The 20281-nt window shown below is 48.4% G+C and overlaps 1 protein-coding gene across 2 annotated transcripts in view; it reads left to right on the top strand.

The window, feature by feature from the left end:
- Nucleotides 1-20281, top strand: part of SEMA5B (semaphorin 5B) — a 128027-nt gene that overhangs the window by 60307 nt on the left and 47439 nt on the right. For both annotated transcript variants that reach the window (XR_012507256.1, XM_010970909.3), the window contains exon 2: nt 17592-17794. Coding sequence is in view for 1 of the 2 variants with exons in the window: in XM_010970909.3 (XP_010969211.2) it covers nt 17641-17794 (154 nt within the window). In the remaining variant the exon portion in view is untranslated. The remainder of the gene's footprint in view (nt 1-17591; nt 17795-20281) is intronic.

Here is a 20281-nt window from a genome sequence, read left to right as displayed (position 1 = left end):
CTTTAAAAGGATTGTGGCATCTGCCTAAGGGGTTTTTAGTCTACCCAAGGAGCCAGATATGTAACAAATGGGGAGGTTTGATTGAATGCCAAATAGGAGGGTAGGTGGGCATCATAGGAACTGGATATGGGGGCTTCTGAAGGGGAGAAGGGTTCTAAGCTGGGCTTTGGAGAAGGGTGAGTCTTGAATCAGCTAGATACAAGCTAGCTGCTAGACAGTCCCTTCCTGCCAGCTGGTTGTCACTGGGACACCTGTGCCAGGAAGTGGCACATCCATCCATTCATGTATTCATTCACAATCACATACAGCTGAGCTCCCACTCCATGGCAGGCTCTGTGCTTGGCTCTGGGGAGGCAGTGATGAGAACGTTCCCCTTGGAGCTCATGATCTAATGTAGACATGGCTCACACTGCTGTCAACTGTCCAGGCTCTAATCTCAGGTCCTGGGCAATCCAGTCTGGCAAATGCTCTGTCTGCTCTTGACTTCACTCACCTCTAATTAAACTAGTGGTCAGTTCATTATCTCCCTGGAGAGAAGAGGTTTTAGAGAAGAGTGTATCACTTAGGAATGCTTTTGGCTGCAAGAAACAGACAATGCTGCTTACAATAACTTTAGACATCAGGACTTATTTAATCATTTAACAAGAGGTTTGGAAGTGGCAGCAGCTGCTGGTCTTTGCCCACTGGCTCAACAGCATCAGGAGAATCTGTTATCCTCCTGGCCTGTTTCATTGTATCAAAATGGCTGCTATAGCTCATGACATCACATTTTTCTGCATGGCAGGATGGAAGGAGTGGTGTCAGCTGAGTCTATTCTCTTGCAAAGAATGCAACCCTTTCCCAGAATCTGTAGCTGACTGCTTAGTTCTTTTTGGCCGGAACTATGCACATGGCCACCCCTAACTGCAGGAGAGGTTAGAAAGCGCCTCACCTGGGACTAGGAACATAGCCACACTTTACAAAGGGTATCAGGGAGGCAACCAGCAACATTGCCACAGCTGCAGACTTCCGTGTACGATCCTAGGCACTGCACTCCTGCTCCCAGCTCCTGCTCAAGGAACTTCTGGACCAATCGGAGTGCCTCCTGCTGAAACACAAACCTGCTTGACCCAGCCTGTCCTATTCCCCTTCCGCACACGGAGACCATCACTCCGCACTCCTCTGCTCTGCCTCCTCCAGCCAGGACCTCCCATCCCATTTCCCACATCTGCCCTCCTGGTTTCTGCTTCAGTGTCACCCATGAGGGAGCCCCTCTGGGAAGGGAAACCAGGAGAGAGGATGAAAGAGAAGGAAAGGTGTTAATTAAACAGCAGATGTTTGCCTTTGTTAATTAATGGCCCTGTCACTCCAAGTGGCATCAGCCTTCTCTTCTCTGTCTCCCTCACCCTCACCATTCTCCCCACCTTTGGAGGGCCTGACTCTAAAGCTGAAAAGCCCAACATTGGTTCAGTGGGGCTTGAGACCAGCGGAGGGAAGATGTAGAAAATGGCCCAGGGAGATCCTGAGGACGTGGTTCCCTTGGCCAGGAGGGGGCGTGGGCATTTTGGCATGTCGGCATTGGGAAAGGAGAGAAGGAATAGTGGGGGAGAGGCTGAAACCCTGAGGTCACAGACATATTTTGTTTGGCATGCATAGGGATTTCCAAAAATGCAAATAATTACTTGCACTTAAAAATAAGGGAATTTCATATAAATCCAGAAGCAAAGACTTTCTTTAAAAATGGATGGATCTGGGCCCCTAGTCCTGGGAAGGCAACAATCTGGAGAAGAGAGCTGAGTCACAGAGCCGTCTTGTCCAGATGGGGATGCGTCCTCCCACCGCCCCGCCCCATCCCTGTGCACATAGCTCATGTGTTGCCTGCCAGCTCTGAGGACTAGACAATGGGTTGGATGTGGGAGATGAGGGAGAGGGGAATCTGGGAATCTAGTGAGACAGGATCACTGGGCTTCCATTGACAGAAATGGGGGATGTGGGAGGAACAGGTTAAGGGAGAAAGGTGACAACTTCATTTGGGGCAGGCTGCAGTGGAAATGTCTCGGTGTCACTGAGATGGAGATGGCTTTGTGGTCCAGAGTCCAGAAGAGAAGGGCTGGAGGTCTGGGGTGCTGATGGAGCTGGGGTGGAAGTGGAAACCCTGGAGACAAAGGAGTGGTGCCAAGAGCAGTCAGTGAGAGAAGAGGGGACTGAGAGGAGAACCACGTATCTGGATGAAAGAACCAGAAATGAGAGTTAGGGCCAAGTGAGAGGTTGCAAGGAACCTGGACCTTGTAATGTGTAATGACAGAAAAGTAGATACAGGGTCAAAGATTTTTAAGGCACTGTCTTCTATATTATCTACTCTGAAGCCCAAGGAGTATTTCCAGCAGGCTCTGTGGCCAAGGAAGGGAGGCAAAGGGGCCTGAGCCCTTGTTCCTGCTGGTACCATGTGTTCACTGGCTCCCCAAAGACACAGGAAATCAGCCATTTACATCATGGCAGTTTCTCCCTTTTCAGGCCATTTGGAGTCTTCTCTCTAATAACTTCAGAATGCAAGTTGTTGTCCCTAATTGAAAGTTTCAGGATCACCCCAGAAATGCCCCACTACATAAGCAGTATGTGTGCATGGAGGAGGGAGGCACTTCTGCTGCTGACAGAGATGCATGACTCTACTGCCCTGAAAAATCTCTCCTCTCTAAGGACAGGCAGAAGGAACAGGACATTGGAGTCAGAGCCCGAACTGTTGCTTTCCTCCACGCCCCTCCACCCACCCTTGGGTTGTGCATGTGTCATATGAGGGAAGGTTGTCTGAGGATTAATTGGAGGCTGGAGTCTGAGTGCACCCCCCTCCCCCCACTGGTGGTGCCTCCCCGCCCCCTCTGACACCACCAGCACAGAAGGTGGCAGATGTTACTGGTCTCACTTCATTTCCATAGATTTACAAGCATCCCTTTATGTGTTACTGAAAAATTGGGTATAAATCCTATTTTAGGAACACAGTGGAACTCATTACTTGAAGAATGCTTTGGAAAATCCTTTTGGGAAGTGAAGAATAATCACCCTTTGGTAAAACTTTGGTGCCAGTGTTCATGAATTTCTGGGTCTGAAGAGCAGTTCACCTGTCAGGTCTTTCCCAGAGTCTCCCCTTGCATTTTGTGACCGTCTTCTTTCCCATGGGGCACACTGCTCCCCTTCCCTGTACGTGTGGTCTCCCACCTCTGGTCCTCTCTCCCCACCCCCTTGGGTTCCCACATCGCGCTCCCTGACCGTCCCCTCAGCAGTAGCCTCTTTTTTCCTCCCCAAGAATGTGGCCATGACTTGATGATGATCTTTTTCCTGCTGCTGCTCTTCTTTCTTTAGAAATTCATGCACAGAAGAGTCTCTGGATGCCAGAAGTGGTTGCTGCGTGTGGATGACTGGGTGGGAGTCCGTACGGTGGGTGTGGCAGGCAGAATAATGGTCCACCCGAGACATCCACATCTTTACCCCTGGAACCTGTAAATGTGTTCCCTTTTGCAGCAAAGGGGCTTTGCAGTGACTCAGTGAAGGTCCTCGAGATGGGGAGGTTGTCCCGGACTATCCAGTTAGGCCCATTGTAATCACAAGGGTTCTTAAAAGCAGAGCACCATTCCCAGCTGTGATAGGGGGCCACGTAATTGCCGAAGAAGCGTTAGAGAGGGGCAGTGATGCTGGCTCTGAAGATGGAATGTGGGTGGCCTCTAGGAGCTGGAAAAAGCCAAGAAATGGACCCTCCCCTGGAGCCTCCAGGAAGGCATGCAGCCCTGCCGACGCCTTGATTTCAGCCCAGTGAGACCCATGTCAGACTTCTAACGTGCAGAACTGTAAGAGAATACCTGTGTCTTTGAAGGTGATTGGGTCACAGCAGCAACAGGGAAGGAAGACAGTGGCAAGTAAACGGTTCATGGGAACTCCTGCCTCAGACCTGCCCTTGCCTCATTCACAGTGTATTCAGGGACTCACTAAACATTTCTGCCCCACCCCCCACCCCGCTCCAATGAGTGGTTTCAGCTCTTCAGGGGCAGCCGTGTCTAACTCTTTCTCCCATTGCCCACACCTCGGCCCTGGGCTGCCTGATGCCCTGGCCAGGTAGCCAAGGTGTGGCTGGACAGTAGGGGGCTCACTTCACTCACTGATCAGGGGCAAGCATGCCCTGCAGGAGAGGGAGGGTCTGGCGGTGGGCGCCACACTGTGGGGTGAGCAGGAGCAGACCCCATCCTCTGGGAGGTCAGCAGCACATCCCCTGGGGTCCTCTGGTCCTCCTCAATCTTTTGTATTTTAGGAGCTCTTTTTCTTAAAATTGTGGGTACGTACACATAACATAACATTTATCATCATAACTATTTTTTCTGTACAGTTCAGTAGTATTCAGAACATTCACAATGTTGTGCAACCACCACCACCATCCATCTGCAGAACTCTTTTCGTCTGGTAAATGGAAACTCTGTACCCAGTAAACAACAGCCCTCGGTTCTCCCCTCTCCCAGTCCCTGGCAACCACCACCTTACTTTCTGTCTCTTTCTTCATGTAAGTGGGATCATACAATATTTGTCCTTTTGTGCCTGGCTTATTTCATTTAGCTTAATTTCTTCAAAGTTCATCATGTTGTAGCATGTGTCAGACGTTCCTTCCTTTAGAAGGCTGAATGATATTTCATTGTATGATAATAAGACATTTTGTTTGTTCATTCATCTTTTGATGGACACTTAGGTTGCTTCCCCCTTTTGGCTATTTCACATAATGCTGCTATGAACATGGGTGTACAAGTATCTTTTCAAGTCCTTGCTTTCAGTTTTTTTGGGATATAATAAGCATACCTTGGAGATACTGCGGGTTCAGTTTCAGACCCACCACAATACAGTGCATATTCCAATAAAGCAAGTCATACAAATTTTTTGGTTTCCCAGTGCATCTGAAAATTATGTTTACACTATACTGTAGTCTGATAAGTGTGCAACAGCATATGTCTAAAAAAGTGTACAACCTTAATTTAAAATAACTTTATTGCTAAAAAATGCCAAGACAATGACAATAGTAACATCCAAGATGACCGATCATAGATCATCATAACAAATATAATAATAATGAAAAGTTTGAAGTATTGCAAGAATTACCAAAATGTGACAAAAAGACATGAAATGAGTGAATGTTGTTGGAAAATGGCACCGATAGACTGGCTCAATGCAGGGCAGCCACAAACCTTTAATTTGTGAAAAACAAATTACTGCAAAGTGCAATACAGTGAGGTATGCCTGTACACGAAGTGGAATTGCTGGGTCATAGGGTAATTATACTTTTAATTTTTTGAAGAACATCCATACTGTTTTACATAGCAGCTGCACCATTTTATATTTCCACCAAACCCATTTTAACTGTTTTTAAATGTACAGGTCAGTGGCATTAAGAACATTCACACCGTTGTCAACCATCAGCAGCATGCCTCTCTTTAGGAGTTCTCTAGATTATAGGAGAACTGCCTTTCCAGGTGCTGAGAACGATGCTCAGGTGAGGGAGTAGAACTCTCTGCAATCCCACTCCTGATCATATATCCAGGAGAAATGAAACTCTAATTTGAAAAGATACATGCACCCCAGTGTTCCTAGCAGCACTATTTACAATAACCAAGACATGCAACCTAAATGTCCATTGAAGGATGACTGGATAAAGGAGCTGTGGTATATTTATACAATGGAATACTACTCAGCCATAAAAAAGAATAAAATAATGCCATTTGTAGCAACATGGATGGACCTAGAGATTATCATACTAAGTGAAGTAAGTCAGAGAAAGACAAATACCATATGGTATCACTTACATGTGAAATCTAAAAAAGGGATACAAATGAACTTACTTACAAAACAGAAACAGACTCACCAACATAGAAAACAAATTTACGGTTACCAAAGGGGAAACCAAAGGTGGGGGGAGGGATAAATTAGGAGTTTGGGAGTAGCAGATATAAACCTCTAGATACATAATAGATAAGCAAGGTCCTACTGTATAGCACAGGGAACTATATTCAATAGTTTAACCTATAATGGAAAAGAATATATATATGTACAACTGAATCACTGTGCTGTACACCAGAAATTAACATGACATTGTAAATCAACTATACTTCAATTAAAAAAAAATGGACCCTCCCCACAAAGGTTTATGTTGAGCAAGTGGATGTGCCTTTTGCTGGATTTATGGGCTGTTTTTGAGCTGAAGGCATGTTTTCAAATGCAATTTTCATTTTATACAGCAACTAAATATCTGATAGCAAAATATTTCCATGGAGAGAGCTTGCCCATGGGGAGGAGGAAAAGGAGGCTGCTCTAATGAATAGATAAGCTTGATTTGTTTGGCAACATCCTTAGCATTTAATTCCAGCAATTAAAGGAGGCAAGTCTCCTTTGTTTTCTTTTTCCTCGCAAAAACAATGAAATATTACAGAATGTTTGGAAAACAGAAAAAAAGTCCCTCCTCATCGCCATACAACCTTAGTACAACCACGACCACTACCACTCCTGAATATTTGTCTGAACCAAGCATGCTACTCACCTTATTTCATTTAAGCTGCGCTGCAACCGTGACGCTGGGTCCTGATTCTAATCCGTGGTGTTTCCCTGAATGCTGGGTCCTTTCCTCCTGCATCTGATCCATACTCCTTGACACACACATCATCTCCTACAAAGTTGCCCTCACGAGGTTCACACTTGCTCGTTTTGTCAAGTAATGTAAACACTTCTTTCTATTCTTGCTTTCAGGGCTTACCTTATGCTGATATACTCTGTTCATGGGAGCGAGTCCAGACTCCATGATTATAAATGCAGAATTGTTGTGGACTGTGCTTTAGAGGTTTGCCCATCTGCAGTTGATCCCTGGAGCAGCCTGAGCTCTAGCACGAAGCCTGCCAGGCCTCGGCTCCACTCGCAAGGCTCTGTCAAATAACTCCATTTTCCCACGTGGTGCACTGAGATTGTGCAAGGGGCAGGCTCTGGAACCCCACTGCCTGGGTTTGGATCTGGCTTCTACCAGTTTGACCTTATGCAAGTTACTTAGCTTGCCTGTGCCTCAGTTTCCCTATCCATGAAATGGGTATGATAATAGTACCTGCCTCATAGGGTTATTGTGTGGATTAAATGGCATAATATAAAGAGCATAGAACACTGCCTGACACGTACTAACATGGTCTTTGTTGTTTTCCCACCAGCTCCCTGCCCAATCTTGAGCTAGATACTCTTCCCCAAGCTTCACTTTCCTCATCTGTAAAACACAGGGTTGAACCAAATGATCTTTAAGAGCCCTTCCTATTAAACTTTCTGTGCTCACATTTTCCTTCCATCTTCCCTATGAATTTACTTGCAGTTAGGGGGATGTAGATGTGACTGTAGGAAAGACGCCAAACCCTGATGGGACAAATCATGACTTGGAGTTTGCAAAAAATACACAGAGGAGAGGTGACTCCAACCCAGCCTGGCCCAGCCCAGAGAACAGTGTGCAGAGGCAGGGAATGAACTTGCTCCTGGGAAAGGGGGTAGGGGTGGCGGTGGCATCTCATACCCTTACCCTCAGGTTCTGGAGATGAAAAGTGAGGGGCAGTCTTTCCGAGCCTCTGCCCCCTCCCCCACCTGGTCCCAATCTTCTCTCGGGGCCCCAGTCTCCCAGATGGTCTAAATAGGAAGAAAAGAGGGAAATCCGTATCCAATCTGCTCTATTCAGAGCAATGGGAAGGAATCTGCATCTCAATTTTATCTTTGTGCTGAGCTTGGCTAAGCTTTGCCCCCCAAGTGGTGAGTGATGGGTGGGTGGGAAGATGGCATTCCTGGCCCTGGGTGGGGGTGGGGGAGTGACGGGTGCGCCCCACCACCTTCCCCTCCCAACAGACAGCAGGCTCATTGCATTCTTTCCTGCTCTTGGTTCCCCCATTTCCTCTTCTTTTCTTTTCCTTCTCTTTTTCTCCTCCTTTCCCAGGCAGGCAGCCAAGTGGAGACTTCGAATAAAGGCAGGGAGGGAGGGGTTGGGGAAGGAGGACCAGCGGAGCCCCCTTCCCCCAGGATCCCCAAGGGCTCAAGGGCTGAGCTGAGGTGGAGACAGAAAGGAGCATCTCACTGTCTCCCACCCACCCTGGCCCCTGGCTGTCCAGCCAAGGCTGGGCCCCAAGCCTGTCAGGTAACTGTCAGTGCCCTGGGTGTAGGGCTCTGGACTCTGCCCTGACCGTCCAACCTCTGGAATTTCTTTCTCCAGAGCCACTCAGGAGAGCCACTTACAGGAGACTGATATGCAGCAGGAAGTCAGCTTAATACTTTATAGCCAGAAAGCGCTCTCTCTGGTTGGGAAGCCAACTCAGGAAACCAAACGAAACTCCGAAGGCTGCTTGGAGAGTGCATGGAGCCAGGGCTCGGCAGGTGCCAGAAGGGCTAGGGGCCAGTTCTCCTCGAGGGAGGGAGGTGTGTGGAAAGGCCCAGAGCAGGGTGTCTGCAGCAGACAGTCCCGGGTTCAAATCCCCGCTCTGTTATCAGGTGGTGCTGGAAGCTCGTGCACACTCCTTGGCCTCACTAACCTCTGTTTCCTCATGTCAACTGAGAATGGTGATCCCTGGGCACCCCTCAGCTTTCTTGCCAAACTGAGGTCCTGCAGGGAAAGAGTTTAGCACAGTGCCCTGCACGTTCTCAAAGGCAGCAGCCGTGTTTATTCAAGCCAGCCCTCATCTTTCAGGGTCATTGGTTGTCTTTTTCTTTCTGATTACACCTTTTTTTTTCTCAATCAAGAGAAAAGAGATCCCTGGCTGCTCTGGAGACAACCTCTCTGCAGTCTGCATGGCTGCCTTAGTTCAGCTCTGTGACCCACCCCCCTCCTCGCTGGTCTCCCAGCCCCTCCCGGCTTCTATCCAGGCCACCCCCTGCAATTGGGCTGGTGTGTTCTCCATAAGGTGCTAGTGGGGGCTAAGATCCAGCCATGCACCAGGTGTGGGCTGGGTTCTTTTGGAGGAGGAGGCACCCAATTCCAAGTCTGAGAGTTGTCCTGCAGTCAGGTGGTCCGCTCTAACCCATCCCTCCTGCAGCCTGCTGCCACCTAACTTCCCAAAGCACAGATCCAGCCACATCCTTCCACTGCCCCAAACCATCAACATGCCCTCCTCTTCAGCAGAAGAAAACCTCCTGATGCTTCAGGTTCACACTAAAGTCTCACCATGATTTGGCCTCAGTCTTCCTTTGAAGACTCATCTCCTGCTGCCCATTTCTCCAGCCTCACTGGGTTATGTGAGGATGGACCAGGGCTGGGTCTGTGCCATTGCCGTTCCATCAGTCTGGAAAGCTCTTCACCCTGATGGCTTTTTAAGTTCCTCTTCTTTCCTCAAGGCCTTGTTTGAGTTCTACCTTCCACATGAGGTTTTTTAGACCTGCATCCCACTGGCACCCTCTCCCTTCCCTCTCCAAGGGCACCTCTCTTCAGCTGCCTTGTGACATGCTTCCTGCTCATCTTCTCATGCTTCCATCTCTTTTGTGAGACTGAAACCTGAAGGAGAGCTGAGACCCCTTTGTTCATCCGCCTACTGAACAGAATGGTCCTCAGTGAGGACTTGCAGCTTCTCCTGCCAAAGGCAGGTCTGGGCGGTGGGCTCTGGCAAGCGGGTGGGGCATGGCTGTGCAGGGAATGTGCTGGGAGGCCAGTGTGGGCTCTGGGGGGGTTCAGCTCACACACACACACAGAACACACTTCACCCCTGTCTCCCTCTTCCTTCACCCCAGAGTGGAGCAAAGGTCCCTCTAGGACTGTGGGCCTTCCAGCAGCCCCGGGCCTGGCCCTCTGCCCTTCCTTCGCTCTCCTTCCCTCTCAGCCAGCAGTTTCATCCCCTCCCACAGTTGCGGCTAATCCTCCGCCCACTGACTGAGCTGGGAAAATGAGCCCTGGAGAAGTCCCACAGAAGACGAGGGGTCCTCAGGGATGGGAGGGGCTTGCATGGGCATGTGTTCTCTCTCACACACACGCACGCATGCACACACACGCGCATGCACACGCCTCCAGGCACCATTACAGTGACCTCCATATCACGGACCACAGGGAATTGGGGCAGCAGTGGGAGAGAAGGCAAAAGAAGCTCTGGCCAATGCTTTGGAAAAATGCTTTCCTTGTCACTGAGGGCTTCCCCAAATAGCAAATCAGCTGGCACGGCCCTCCCTCCCAGAGCACCCGCCACAGTGCCAGTGACCAGCAGCTTGGAGACAGGGCAAAACACAGGCTTTCTGTGCGACCCCCACCATCCAGACCCCAGGTCCTGGGTGGCTGTCTCTGCCTTGTGATAGCTTGTTCCTTGGGAGAATGTCTCCTCTCTAGTGAACTGTAAGCTCCTTGAACGCAGGGACCATACTTATGTCCTGGGGGGTGTTCTACCTCCCTCACTTCCTTTATCTACATAGCAACCTGCACATAGTAGGTATTCAGCAAGTGCTCAGTGAAGTAGTATATAAACAAATGAATGAACGAAACTGGGAAGACACTTAGGTAACTAGTTGAGTGTTCTGTGCAGATGAATACATGTACATAGATGGACTTCATAAAGGGCCTACTCTGTGCCAGACTTAGTTCTCAGAGCATTACAAGCTTCCTTTCTAAGGCAAGGACGTGTTAGCCATATTTTAAAGAACTAAGATTTGCACCCAGGTCTGGCAGCCTTGCAAGCTCAGGAGGTTCCACAGCCCTCGACAGCACTCAGGAAGATGGGGTGGGCTCTGCTATGCACTGCCGGGGGAGAAATTCGGGGATTACGTTAATGTCAGTCCAAACAAATATATTAGAAATAGAAATTCCTGCTTGTCTTAGGCGTGTTTGGTTGTAAGAATGAGAAACCAAACTGTGTGGAATAGGAATGGTGCTTAGCTAACAATACCTGAAAAACAAGGGCTTCAACAGATTAGGAGTGGATTATTCAATAATAATAATAATAATAATAGCCAACCCTTACCCGACGCCTACTTTGTGGCAGGTACTGATCTCAGCCTGTTAGACAAAATAATGCATTTAATCTTCCCAGCAACTCTGTGAGGGAGGTGTTATTATTCTCTGCATTTTACAGACAAGGAACAGCACAGATGTGTGATGGTCAAACATGGGAAAGATGCCTAGAGGTAGGCAGACCAGGGCTGATTCTGTCAGCAGCCCAGGTTCCATCTGTCTTTCTGCACCATGATCCTTACCACGTGGCTAGAGGTGCCCCAGAGCTGCGAGGCTGTCCTATCTGCAGGCCAGGCGGGAAGGGAGCCGTCTCGGCCAGTTCCCTGCAGGTCCCACATGACTTCCTGGTGCATCTCACTGGGCACTGGATCTGGAAGGCCGGGATGGGCCCCTGAGCAGGGCACCTGCCCCCACCGCACCCTCACTGAGGCACTGGCTCCCATAGGAAGCAGGAAGGTGAGAATGGACACCAAGGAGGCAGCACTGTGGAGGTGACTCGTGGTCTGACACAACGCCAAAGGGCTTGAGCAAAAACAGGGACTCTGATTACAAGGATCTGGGCGAGGGTGGCTCATGGAAGCAGAATGTAGTCAGACCTCAGGAAAGGGCTAGAACTGGGAACTGGAAGGCTGCCAGAGGGTCTCTGCTCTCTCCTGTCACTGGTCTCTGTCTTCAGATTGCTTCTGCTCCCAGATTCCTCTACAAAGACTGACTTGACCCGATGAGGGGTGGGGGTGAGCAGTGTACAGCCAAGTGGCTTGGAAGAGCATCCAATTGGTCTGTTTTGTCCACTTGACTTCCCTTGGGGCAGCAGCTGTGGTGGGATGGGAAAAAGGTACCTGTAAGGCCCTTTGACGTGTGGATGGAGGGGAGATCATTTCCAAGGATGGGGACTTCCTGGGAGATGGGAAGTCAGCCCCCACCCCAAGTATCTAGAAGAGTTCAGAGCCCCTGCAGCCCTCTCAGAAATGCGGGGATCTACCACTCTTCTTTCCTCTCCGTGGCACCCCCTGCTCCGCTGACGCCAGCAGGCCCATACTCATGGAGCCCTGACCATCTGCGCCCCACGTTCCAGCCCCGTTCCTCACTGCCTTGCTCCTTCTATCCCTCCCCTGCACCCCCGAGGGTCTACTGGCTTCCTAGCCAAGGGCAGAGGAGGTGTTGAAGGCGATGGCCAAACAGGCTAGGCACAGCCCCCGTGGGGTTCCTGACGTTAGTGCCGAAATGCTCACCTGAACAAAGGCCCTGCCTGCCTCCTCCCTCATCAGTGTTCGGTCTGCCTGTCTCTGGGTGACTTGCCCTGTGCATGTCAGTCGGCTGCTCAGGCTCTCTCATCCTCTCCTCCCCGCCTCACCGCAGTCCGGAATCCAGGTCCCGCCCTCCATCCTGGGCTGCATGCCCCTCCCTCCTCCTGAGACTGTGCTGGGGCCCAGGCGGACAGAGTGACATTAGTCTAGCAATTACTGATTCCAGAGGGACTTGGAGGACATATTTACATAAAAACCAGAATGTGATGGAAACTTCTGTTGCTGAAATTAGGTACTTTAAGGCCTGGGGCCTGGGGGAGGGGAAGGGGCCCAGGATGTGTTCATAATTCAGGCCCAGGAGCCGGATCTGATCACGGATCTGGTCACGCAGGGAGGGCCAGGCCCGGGGACTCTGGGGGGTGGCAGGGAGGCCTGGGAAGGAGTTGGGAATAATGGGGGGAGGGAGTTGTCATACCACTTTAGATGAGGGGCTGACAGGAAAAGCCCAGCTAAGGTCTAAAATGATGATATTGGCATACATGTTGAACATCACCCATTAGGTGTTAATATAGTCAGGATCCCCAGGAAACAGATGGCTCACTCAAATTGGGAAATGTGAGGGCAGTTTAATAAAGGAGCTGTTTACAAAGGTGTGGGAAGGGTTTGGGAACCATATGGGAAGGCTCAGTGTCTGGTACCCTAGGGCTGATAACGTGGGCCTGCACCCCTCAGCCTGAGGGAGGAAGGAGGGAGGGAGGGAGGGAGCGACTGTTGAAACCTGGAGGCAGAGAAACTGCAGGACCAGAGCTCCGGCTTCAGTGGAAGGATGCAGCCACTCACTCTGCTGCCTCCTTCCCCCCTCCCTCCATCCTTCTACCCATCTTCTGCCAGTGGCACCCAATGGCCAGAGGGAAGGACCCCTGATGCAGTCCAGGCACAGACCGGGGAATAACAGAGAGAGTGGAGGAACAAATAGAAGGCCTCCAGCACAAGCGTCAAAGGCCACTAGGAGTTTCCCCAGTCCTCCCTGCTCGCTTCCTTCGGGGCACCAGGATAGCTCTCTCTCTGATGCTCACTGTCAGCCAGCATTGTTCTAGGCCTTTCAAAGGTAGTACAGTCATCTCTTGGTATTGGGGGGGGGGATTGGTTCCAGGACCCCCCTCATACCAAAATCCTCAGATGCTCAAGTACCTTATATAAAACGGTGTGGTATTTGCATGTAACCTAAGTACATCCTCTGTACAATTTAAATCATCTCTGGGTTAATTATAATACATAATACAATGGAAATGATATGTAAATGGTTGTAAATACAATGTAAATGCTATGTAAATAGTTGCTGGGGGCATGGCAAATTCAAATTTTGCTTTTTGGAACTTTCTGGACTCTTTTTATCCCAAATATTTTTGCTCTGTTGTTGGTTGGATGTGGAACCTGCTGATAACGGCTAGCTATAACTCCCTTAACTTTGACAACTGCTGAGGGAGTTGATATTGTTATTCTCACTCCTAATTTGGGGAAACTAAGGCAGGGAGAGGGTAAGTGTTTTTCCCAGAGTGGCACAGCTGGTAAGGAGAAGGCTGGGATTTGAACTCAGGTTGACTGGCTCCAGAGGGTTGGCCCTGCCCTTTGATTTCTCACTCCCTTGAGACCAGTAATCAGTGTGAAGGAAAGAAGGTGATGGGCACCTAGACAGGATGGCAGTGCCAAGTCCCTTGCAGCAGGAAGAACCCAGCTTAGCACTGAGGAATGAGTTCCTGTGAGCGACTGTAAGAAAAATCGCCCCAGGGTTAAGTTTCGGCCATACCTCCCTCCTAGAGGATCTCTGCTCAGAGGGATGGCCAGGATCTCCTGGGGGAGGAGCAGAGAATTGAACCTGATGATGAAGGGATTAAACAGATGCTCTAGGGACTAACGGCCCATGGGCTGAAGGATTGGGCAGGGTAAGGGAGAAGGGGCTCTGTGAGGCATACAGTTGGGTATCTCCTGGAAGCCCTGCAGCAATGCCATGATAGGTGTTACCCTTTGTCACACACAAGTGTGGAAACTTAGGCAGGAAGAAAATCATCCTGCTGTAGTTTCTCTGGACCTGGAGTAATGTAGGGCAGTAGGGAGGGAAGAGAGAGGAGAGATTAGGACCAAAAAGGGTCTTAGACTGTGAAGGAACCCCAGGGCCTCTAGTCCCAGGGGAAGCTTGTCAGAATCACCTTTGGGATCACTCACCTGCTGGCCCAGGACTCCACCCTAGTGGAAGGGGTTCTGATTTGCTCCCATCTCTTCCGGGAATCTCTTCTCTAGTTCAACCTTTCATTTCACAGATAATGAAAGTGACACCATGGAGGTCACTCAGTGAGGGATGTGGAGTCAGCAGGACTTGGTGACACATTGGATGGACGAGGGAAGGAGAGAGGTGGGAACTGACTCACAGAGGGTCTGAGTCAGGCTCCAGAGGAATGGTTGGGCTGCTCCAAAACTAATTTTTAAAAGATTTTGAAAGTTTTATTGAATAGGTTTTATTAAACATAATATTCAAAAACAAAAATAATATGAAAGGGTATACATTGAGAAGCCTGGATCACCATTTTGCTACTTTTAGGTAACCTTTCTTAAAAAAATTAGTTTTGAAATGGAACCTAATTAAACTTATAAGCTTTTGCAAAGCAAAGTAAACTATAAACAAAACGAAAAGACAACCTATGGACTGAGAGAAAATATTTGCAAACAATTTGACTGACAAGGGCTTAATCTCCAGAATAGCTCATACAACTCAATAACAAAAAAACAAACAACCCAATCAAAAAATGGCAGAAGACCTAAATAAACATTTCTCCAGTGAAGACATACTAATGGCCAATAGGCACATGAAAAATGCTCAGTATCACTGATTATCAGAGAAATGCAAATCAAAACTACAATGAGGTATCACCTAACACCAGTCAGAATGGCCATCATTAAAAAGTCCACAAACAATAAATGCTAGAGATGGTGTGGAGAAAAGGGAATCCCCCTACATTGTTGGTGGGAACGTAGTTTGGTGCAATCATTATGGAAAACAGTATGGAGCATCCTTCAGAAACTAAAAATAGACTTACATATGAGCCAGCAATCCCACTCCTGGGCATATATCTGGAGGGAACTCTAATTTGAAAAGATACATGTACCCCAGTGTTCATAGCAGCACTATTTACAATAGCCAAGCTATGGAAACGACCTAAATGTCCATCAACAGAGAACTGGATAAAGAAGTTGTGAGTCTATAAATATATATAATGGAGTACTACTCAACCTAAAAAAAGAATAAAATAAAGCCATTTGTAGCAACATGGATGGACCTGGAGATTGTCAGACTAAGTGAAGTAAGCCAGAAGGAGAAAGAAAAATACTATATAATATCACTTAAATGTGGAATCTTAAAAAAGTTACACAAATGAACTTATTTACAAAACAGAAACAGACTCACAGACATAGAAAATAAACTTATGGTTACCTTGGAAAAAGGGAGGAGTTGAGGGATAAACTGGGAGTTTGGGATTTGCATATACTAACTACTATATATGAAATAGATAATCAACAAAGTCCTACTGTATAACACAGGGAACCATATTCAATACTATGTAATAGCCTATAATGAGAAAGAATATGAAAAGTAATATATATATATATATGTGTGTGTGTGTGTAACTGAATCACTATGCTGTACACCAGAAATTAACACATTGTAAACCAACTACACTTCAGTAAAATTAAAAACATTTCGTTTTGGCTTATTTTTACACTGTATAATAATGCGAATACAAGCAATTTCTACCCTCTTTTTTACACGAAAGGTAGCACGCTATTACACTGTTCTGCACCTTGCTTTTTTCACTTAATATACCTGGAGATTTCCCCTTAGCAAACATCCAGATAAAAAGCCCATTCTTGTCTGGAGCTGTAGCATATTCCATTGCAACCATACGCATGGCTTATTGAAGCAGTCTCCAGGGACTGGAGATTTGGTTGTTCCCTGTCTCTTGCTATCTCAGAAATGTCACAGGAATGACCTTGTGCATAAGTCACTTTGCACGTGTGCAGGTGCCCTTGCATCCTATTTTTGTTTCTTAACTAATTGTGGTGAAGGAGCAGGTTTTACTTTTCAATTTACAATCTGTCATGGATGGATGCTTACGTAAAGCTCAATAAAAGTGAACTCCTTGAGAAGTGAATTTGGGGAAAAAAACCTAAGCAATATACAAGCCCACAGATTTTGTTATTAGATCCAATAGATGTAAAAATGACTGTCAAATTACTATAAAGTTTTTTTTAAAACACTCTCCAAATTCTTCATTTATCTTCCCACAGAGTGGTCCCAGCTTGTGGGTCGACACTGGTCCAGGGAACCACACTTCGAGGGGCACTGATTTAGACTCCCAGAAATTAGACCAAAGGGTAAATGCCTTTATTGCTTTGCCAGATTTTGCAGATCCCTCTCCATGAGGTTGTGCCATTCTCACACCCACCAGCAGTCAATGAGCATGCCCCTTTTCCCACAGCCTCCCCAAGACTGTGTCGTCCCACTTGGATTTGTACTAAACTGTTAGATGATCAGTACTATCTCAGCCCAAGGTTTAATCTGCATTGCTCTTATTGTGAGTGAGAATAGCATCATTCATATTTTTAAGCCCTGTTTATATTTATATTCTTTGCCATTTTTCTACCAGATGGTTGGTCTTTTTCTTCTTGATTCTCAGGGTTTCTTTATGCATTAGGAATATTAGCCCTTTGTCTCTGACCTGAACTGCAAATCTTTTCCCCTGTTTGTCATTTACCTTTTGGTTTTGCTTGATTTGTTTTGGGGTGGGGGAGGGAGCATGCAGAAGTTTGTGGGGTTTATGTGGTTAAATATGTCGATCTTTTCTTTAATAGCTTCTGGATTTTGAGTCATGGTTCTCCACTCCACAGTTACAAAGAATTCTGCCCATATTTTCTTCTAGTACTTTTACGGTTTTATCCTCAACATTTAAATCTTTCATCCAGTGGAATTTTTCCTAGTTGGTGTGAGTTATAGATCTAAATTTATCTTTTTACAAATGGCTACCCACTTGTCCTAACTCCATTTATTAAGATCCCTAAGATCCCACCTTTATCATTAAAATGAATTTTAAACCATTTGGGATCGTAATAGAAAAAGCACTATAATTTGTCAGCTTTGTCCAGAATACATTACAAGGGAAATTAGCTTTCAAGATATGATCTATAACTTCACATTCCTGGAGCAAACCCTTAAGTATCATAAATAAAATACAAATTTATTAAAACAAACAAATAAACAAACAAATCCCGTGGGCCCACTGCCAGCCATGGAGGAAATCGGGAGAGGCGGGCATCACCGACAGAGTACATGGTGAGAGTGAGTGTTTGCATTTCAGGTCTTCCCCCAGCCGGCCTCCGGGAGCCAGGACCGCGGAGGGGCCCACCATGGTGTTCCCTGGGCCCCTGGCTGTCACCTTGCTCCCACCCAGCCTCACACTGCTGCTAGTGCACCTCGCCAGCTCCCAGGACGTCACCAGTGAACCCAGCAGTGAGCAGCAACTGTGCTCCCCAAGGGAACACCCCATCGTGGCCTTTGCAGGTGAGAGCCGCTTCCCTCTCTGTCCTTTTTGGCAGTGACTATGTCCTGAAGGACTTAGGTGGAACCTCTGCAGGGTCTCTCCGGCTATTGAAAGTCCCAGGATGCTCATGTCCTATAGGGTACAGAGACTCTTCCTTTGGGATAGGTGTAAGAAGGATGGGCAGCTGAGAACTGGGGGGATCTGATTCTAGTCTCCAGACAATTCATTCAGGGGAAAGAAGAGGGGAGGGAAGGGTCTTTCTCTGAAACACCTTTGCTGCAGAATGAGTTTGTGGCTGCCCTGGGTGGAGTGGCCAAGGGTTGGTCTAGCTCTTCTGGAAGCGGAGCTCTATTTCTTGGCTTCCCTGGGGAAGAATGAGGATGACTCACTCATTAGGAAGTGTCTGGAGATCTCTGGAAAGCTTCCTTCTGCCCTAAGATGGCTGCAGGGATGCCCATCTTTGGGGCCCTGGGAACCCCCAGGGAAAGGGACCTTGGCGACTAATATCTCCTTCTGTCAAGGCAGGGTGTGAGAGTGTCCTATTAAAGTCTCTCCCAAACTGGGGTTTGTGAATCACTGGACATATTCTGAGGGGCCCATAAGTTCTTGATAAAGAGTTTCTAAAATTAGCATCTACATTTGATGATAATGTAAAAACAAAACACAAACACCGTAGTGCCCCACGTGTTCTCCCACAGCCTGTTAGCCAGTTTGGCGATCGCTGGGGGTGTTAGGACCACATCCACACTTCAGGATTCATCACCTAGGTGGCAGCTCATACTGGGATCTGCAGATGTGGTCTCAGGGGTTCCCAGGTTCTTAAGTATGATCAACAGCTATCCAATTTCCTCTCCACTTTAACCCTGGCAGCAAGGCAGGGCAAGGACTACCACCTCTGTTTACCACTGAGAGGGCTGAGGTGTAGATGGTTGGAGGGACTTGTCAGAGCCAGGCCTCAATGCCAGTGTCCTGACTCTGTCCGTGCACTCCCCACTGCAGAGTGACCAAGTGCTCCTCCCTCAGGTGCCCCCATAGCCCATCCTCTGCGACTCCACACAGCCAGCTGAGAAGGGCAGTAGGGAAACCAGAATGGAAAAGTGAATCCATGAGACCAAGGCTGGCCCGGGACTTGGGGGATGGGAGGCAGTATGGATAGGAGTTGGGGACGGCGAGCTGGGGAGGCTGGGGGCCTTTCAGATGTTCGGCCTTCCCAGCTGTGGGCTGGCTCCTGTCTCAGGGAGGAGGGTTTGCAGCTGTCTTCTCTGTGCTGTCTTGTTTGAGCTGGGATCTGAGGCTTTGAAGGCTTAAGTGGATTAAAGGAAATTAGCAATGTCCTTAAGCCTGCAAAACGCACGCACACCCTCAGACTTCTGATGGCTCCTGAAGTGCTGGTGGCTGTCACTGAAGGGGAGGGCCAAGGGGTGGGGCCCTGAGAACCATCCTCCTCAGGTGGGGGCCCCCTTCAGCAGCTCCTAATGAACTATTTCATCTCAGGGGCTTTGCTGGGGCCCTTTGGCCTGGCTGCTTCTAGCGGCAGGACCATGGAAGGAGAGCAGGGGAATCCCTGTCTCCCAGCTAGGCTGGTCTGTACTGGAGCAAACTGGGTGGTGACGGGAGGAGGGTGAAGAGCCGGAAGATGTGTTCCTTGAGTGCCTGTCTTCCTTGACACCAGTTCAAACCTCCAGGTATAAATCACTTGAGTGAAACTGACTTCTTACTCCTCCCTCTTTCAGAAGGTAGGAATGGGGCTCAGAGTGACATAGGCAGTTGACAAAGTGTAACTAAGGAATCCTCTAAGCCCCGGGCAAGCGGAGATGGTCCCTCATCCTAGGCGGACAGCTCTGGAGGGTGGTGTCATCTCAGCTTCTCTGGTCAGCACATTTTTCCTTTTGCCACAGCTTGGCCTTTCTAGGTGGCAGGCAGAAGCCAGTATGGAGTTAACACTGGCAGTGGTTAATCCACAAAGTGGGTAGTTGAATTGACTATAATTAAAATCACAGATGCGTCATAGAGAATGTCATTTTTCTCTTAAAGTCGCCGTCCAAAGCCTTCACTGCACACGGAGCTCAGAACGTGCTTGGTGTTTTAACAACAGCCTTCCCTCTGGTCCTCTTTGCCTGTTTAATAAGAGGACACTGGCTCCCTTCCCAAGACGGCTCCCCCAGGATCACGGCACTGCGCCCGCGGAGTCTCCCCCCTCACTCCTTCCTTCTTGCCCTTGTCAGTCACTTTGGGGTAAGGGAGAGTGACAGAAACTGGAAGGGGCCACCTCCTACTGCCCCATCCTCACCTCCCACTGTCATCCTGGCTTCTGCCCTGTTTCCTTTTCCTCTCCCCTCCACCCTAAGAAAGGGCCAGAGTGAAGGTGGAGCAGAGTCATCTCCAGATGAAATTTCTCCTACTTTGCTGCAGAGCCATCGTGCCACCTCTTCCCCTGTTCAGCTGCCTACATCTGGAATACCCCTGTTGGAAGGGAAGAAGGGGGTTAAACTGTGACCCAGTTGCTA

Source organism: Camelus bactrianus, chromosome 1 (assembly GCF_048773025.1).
Source record: "Camelus bactrianus isolate YW-2024 breed Bactrian camel chromosome 1, ASM4877302v1, whole genome shotgun sequence".
NCBI classification, from domain to species: domain Eukaryota; kingdom Metazoa; phylum Chordata; class Mammalia; order Artiodactyla; family Camelidae; genus Camelus; species Camelus bactrianus.
Note: the sequence above shows the minus strand (reverse complement) of the source record. Positions and strands in the feature narration are given on the sequence as shown.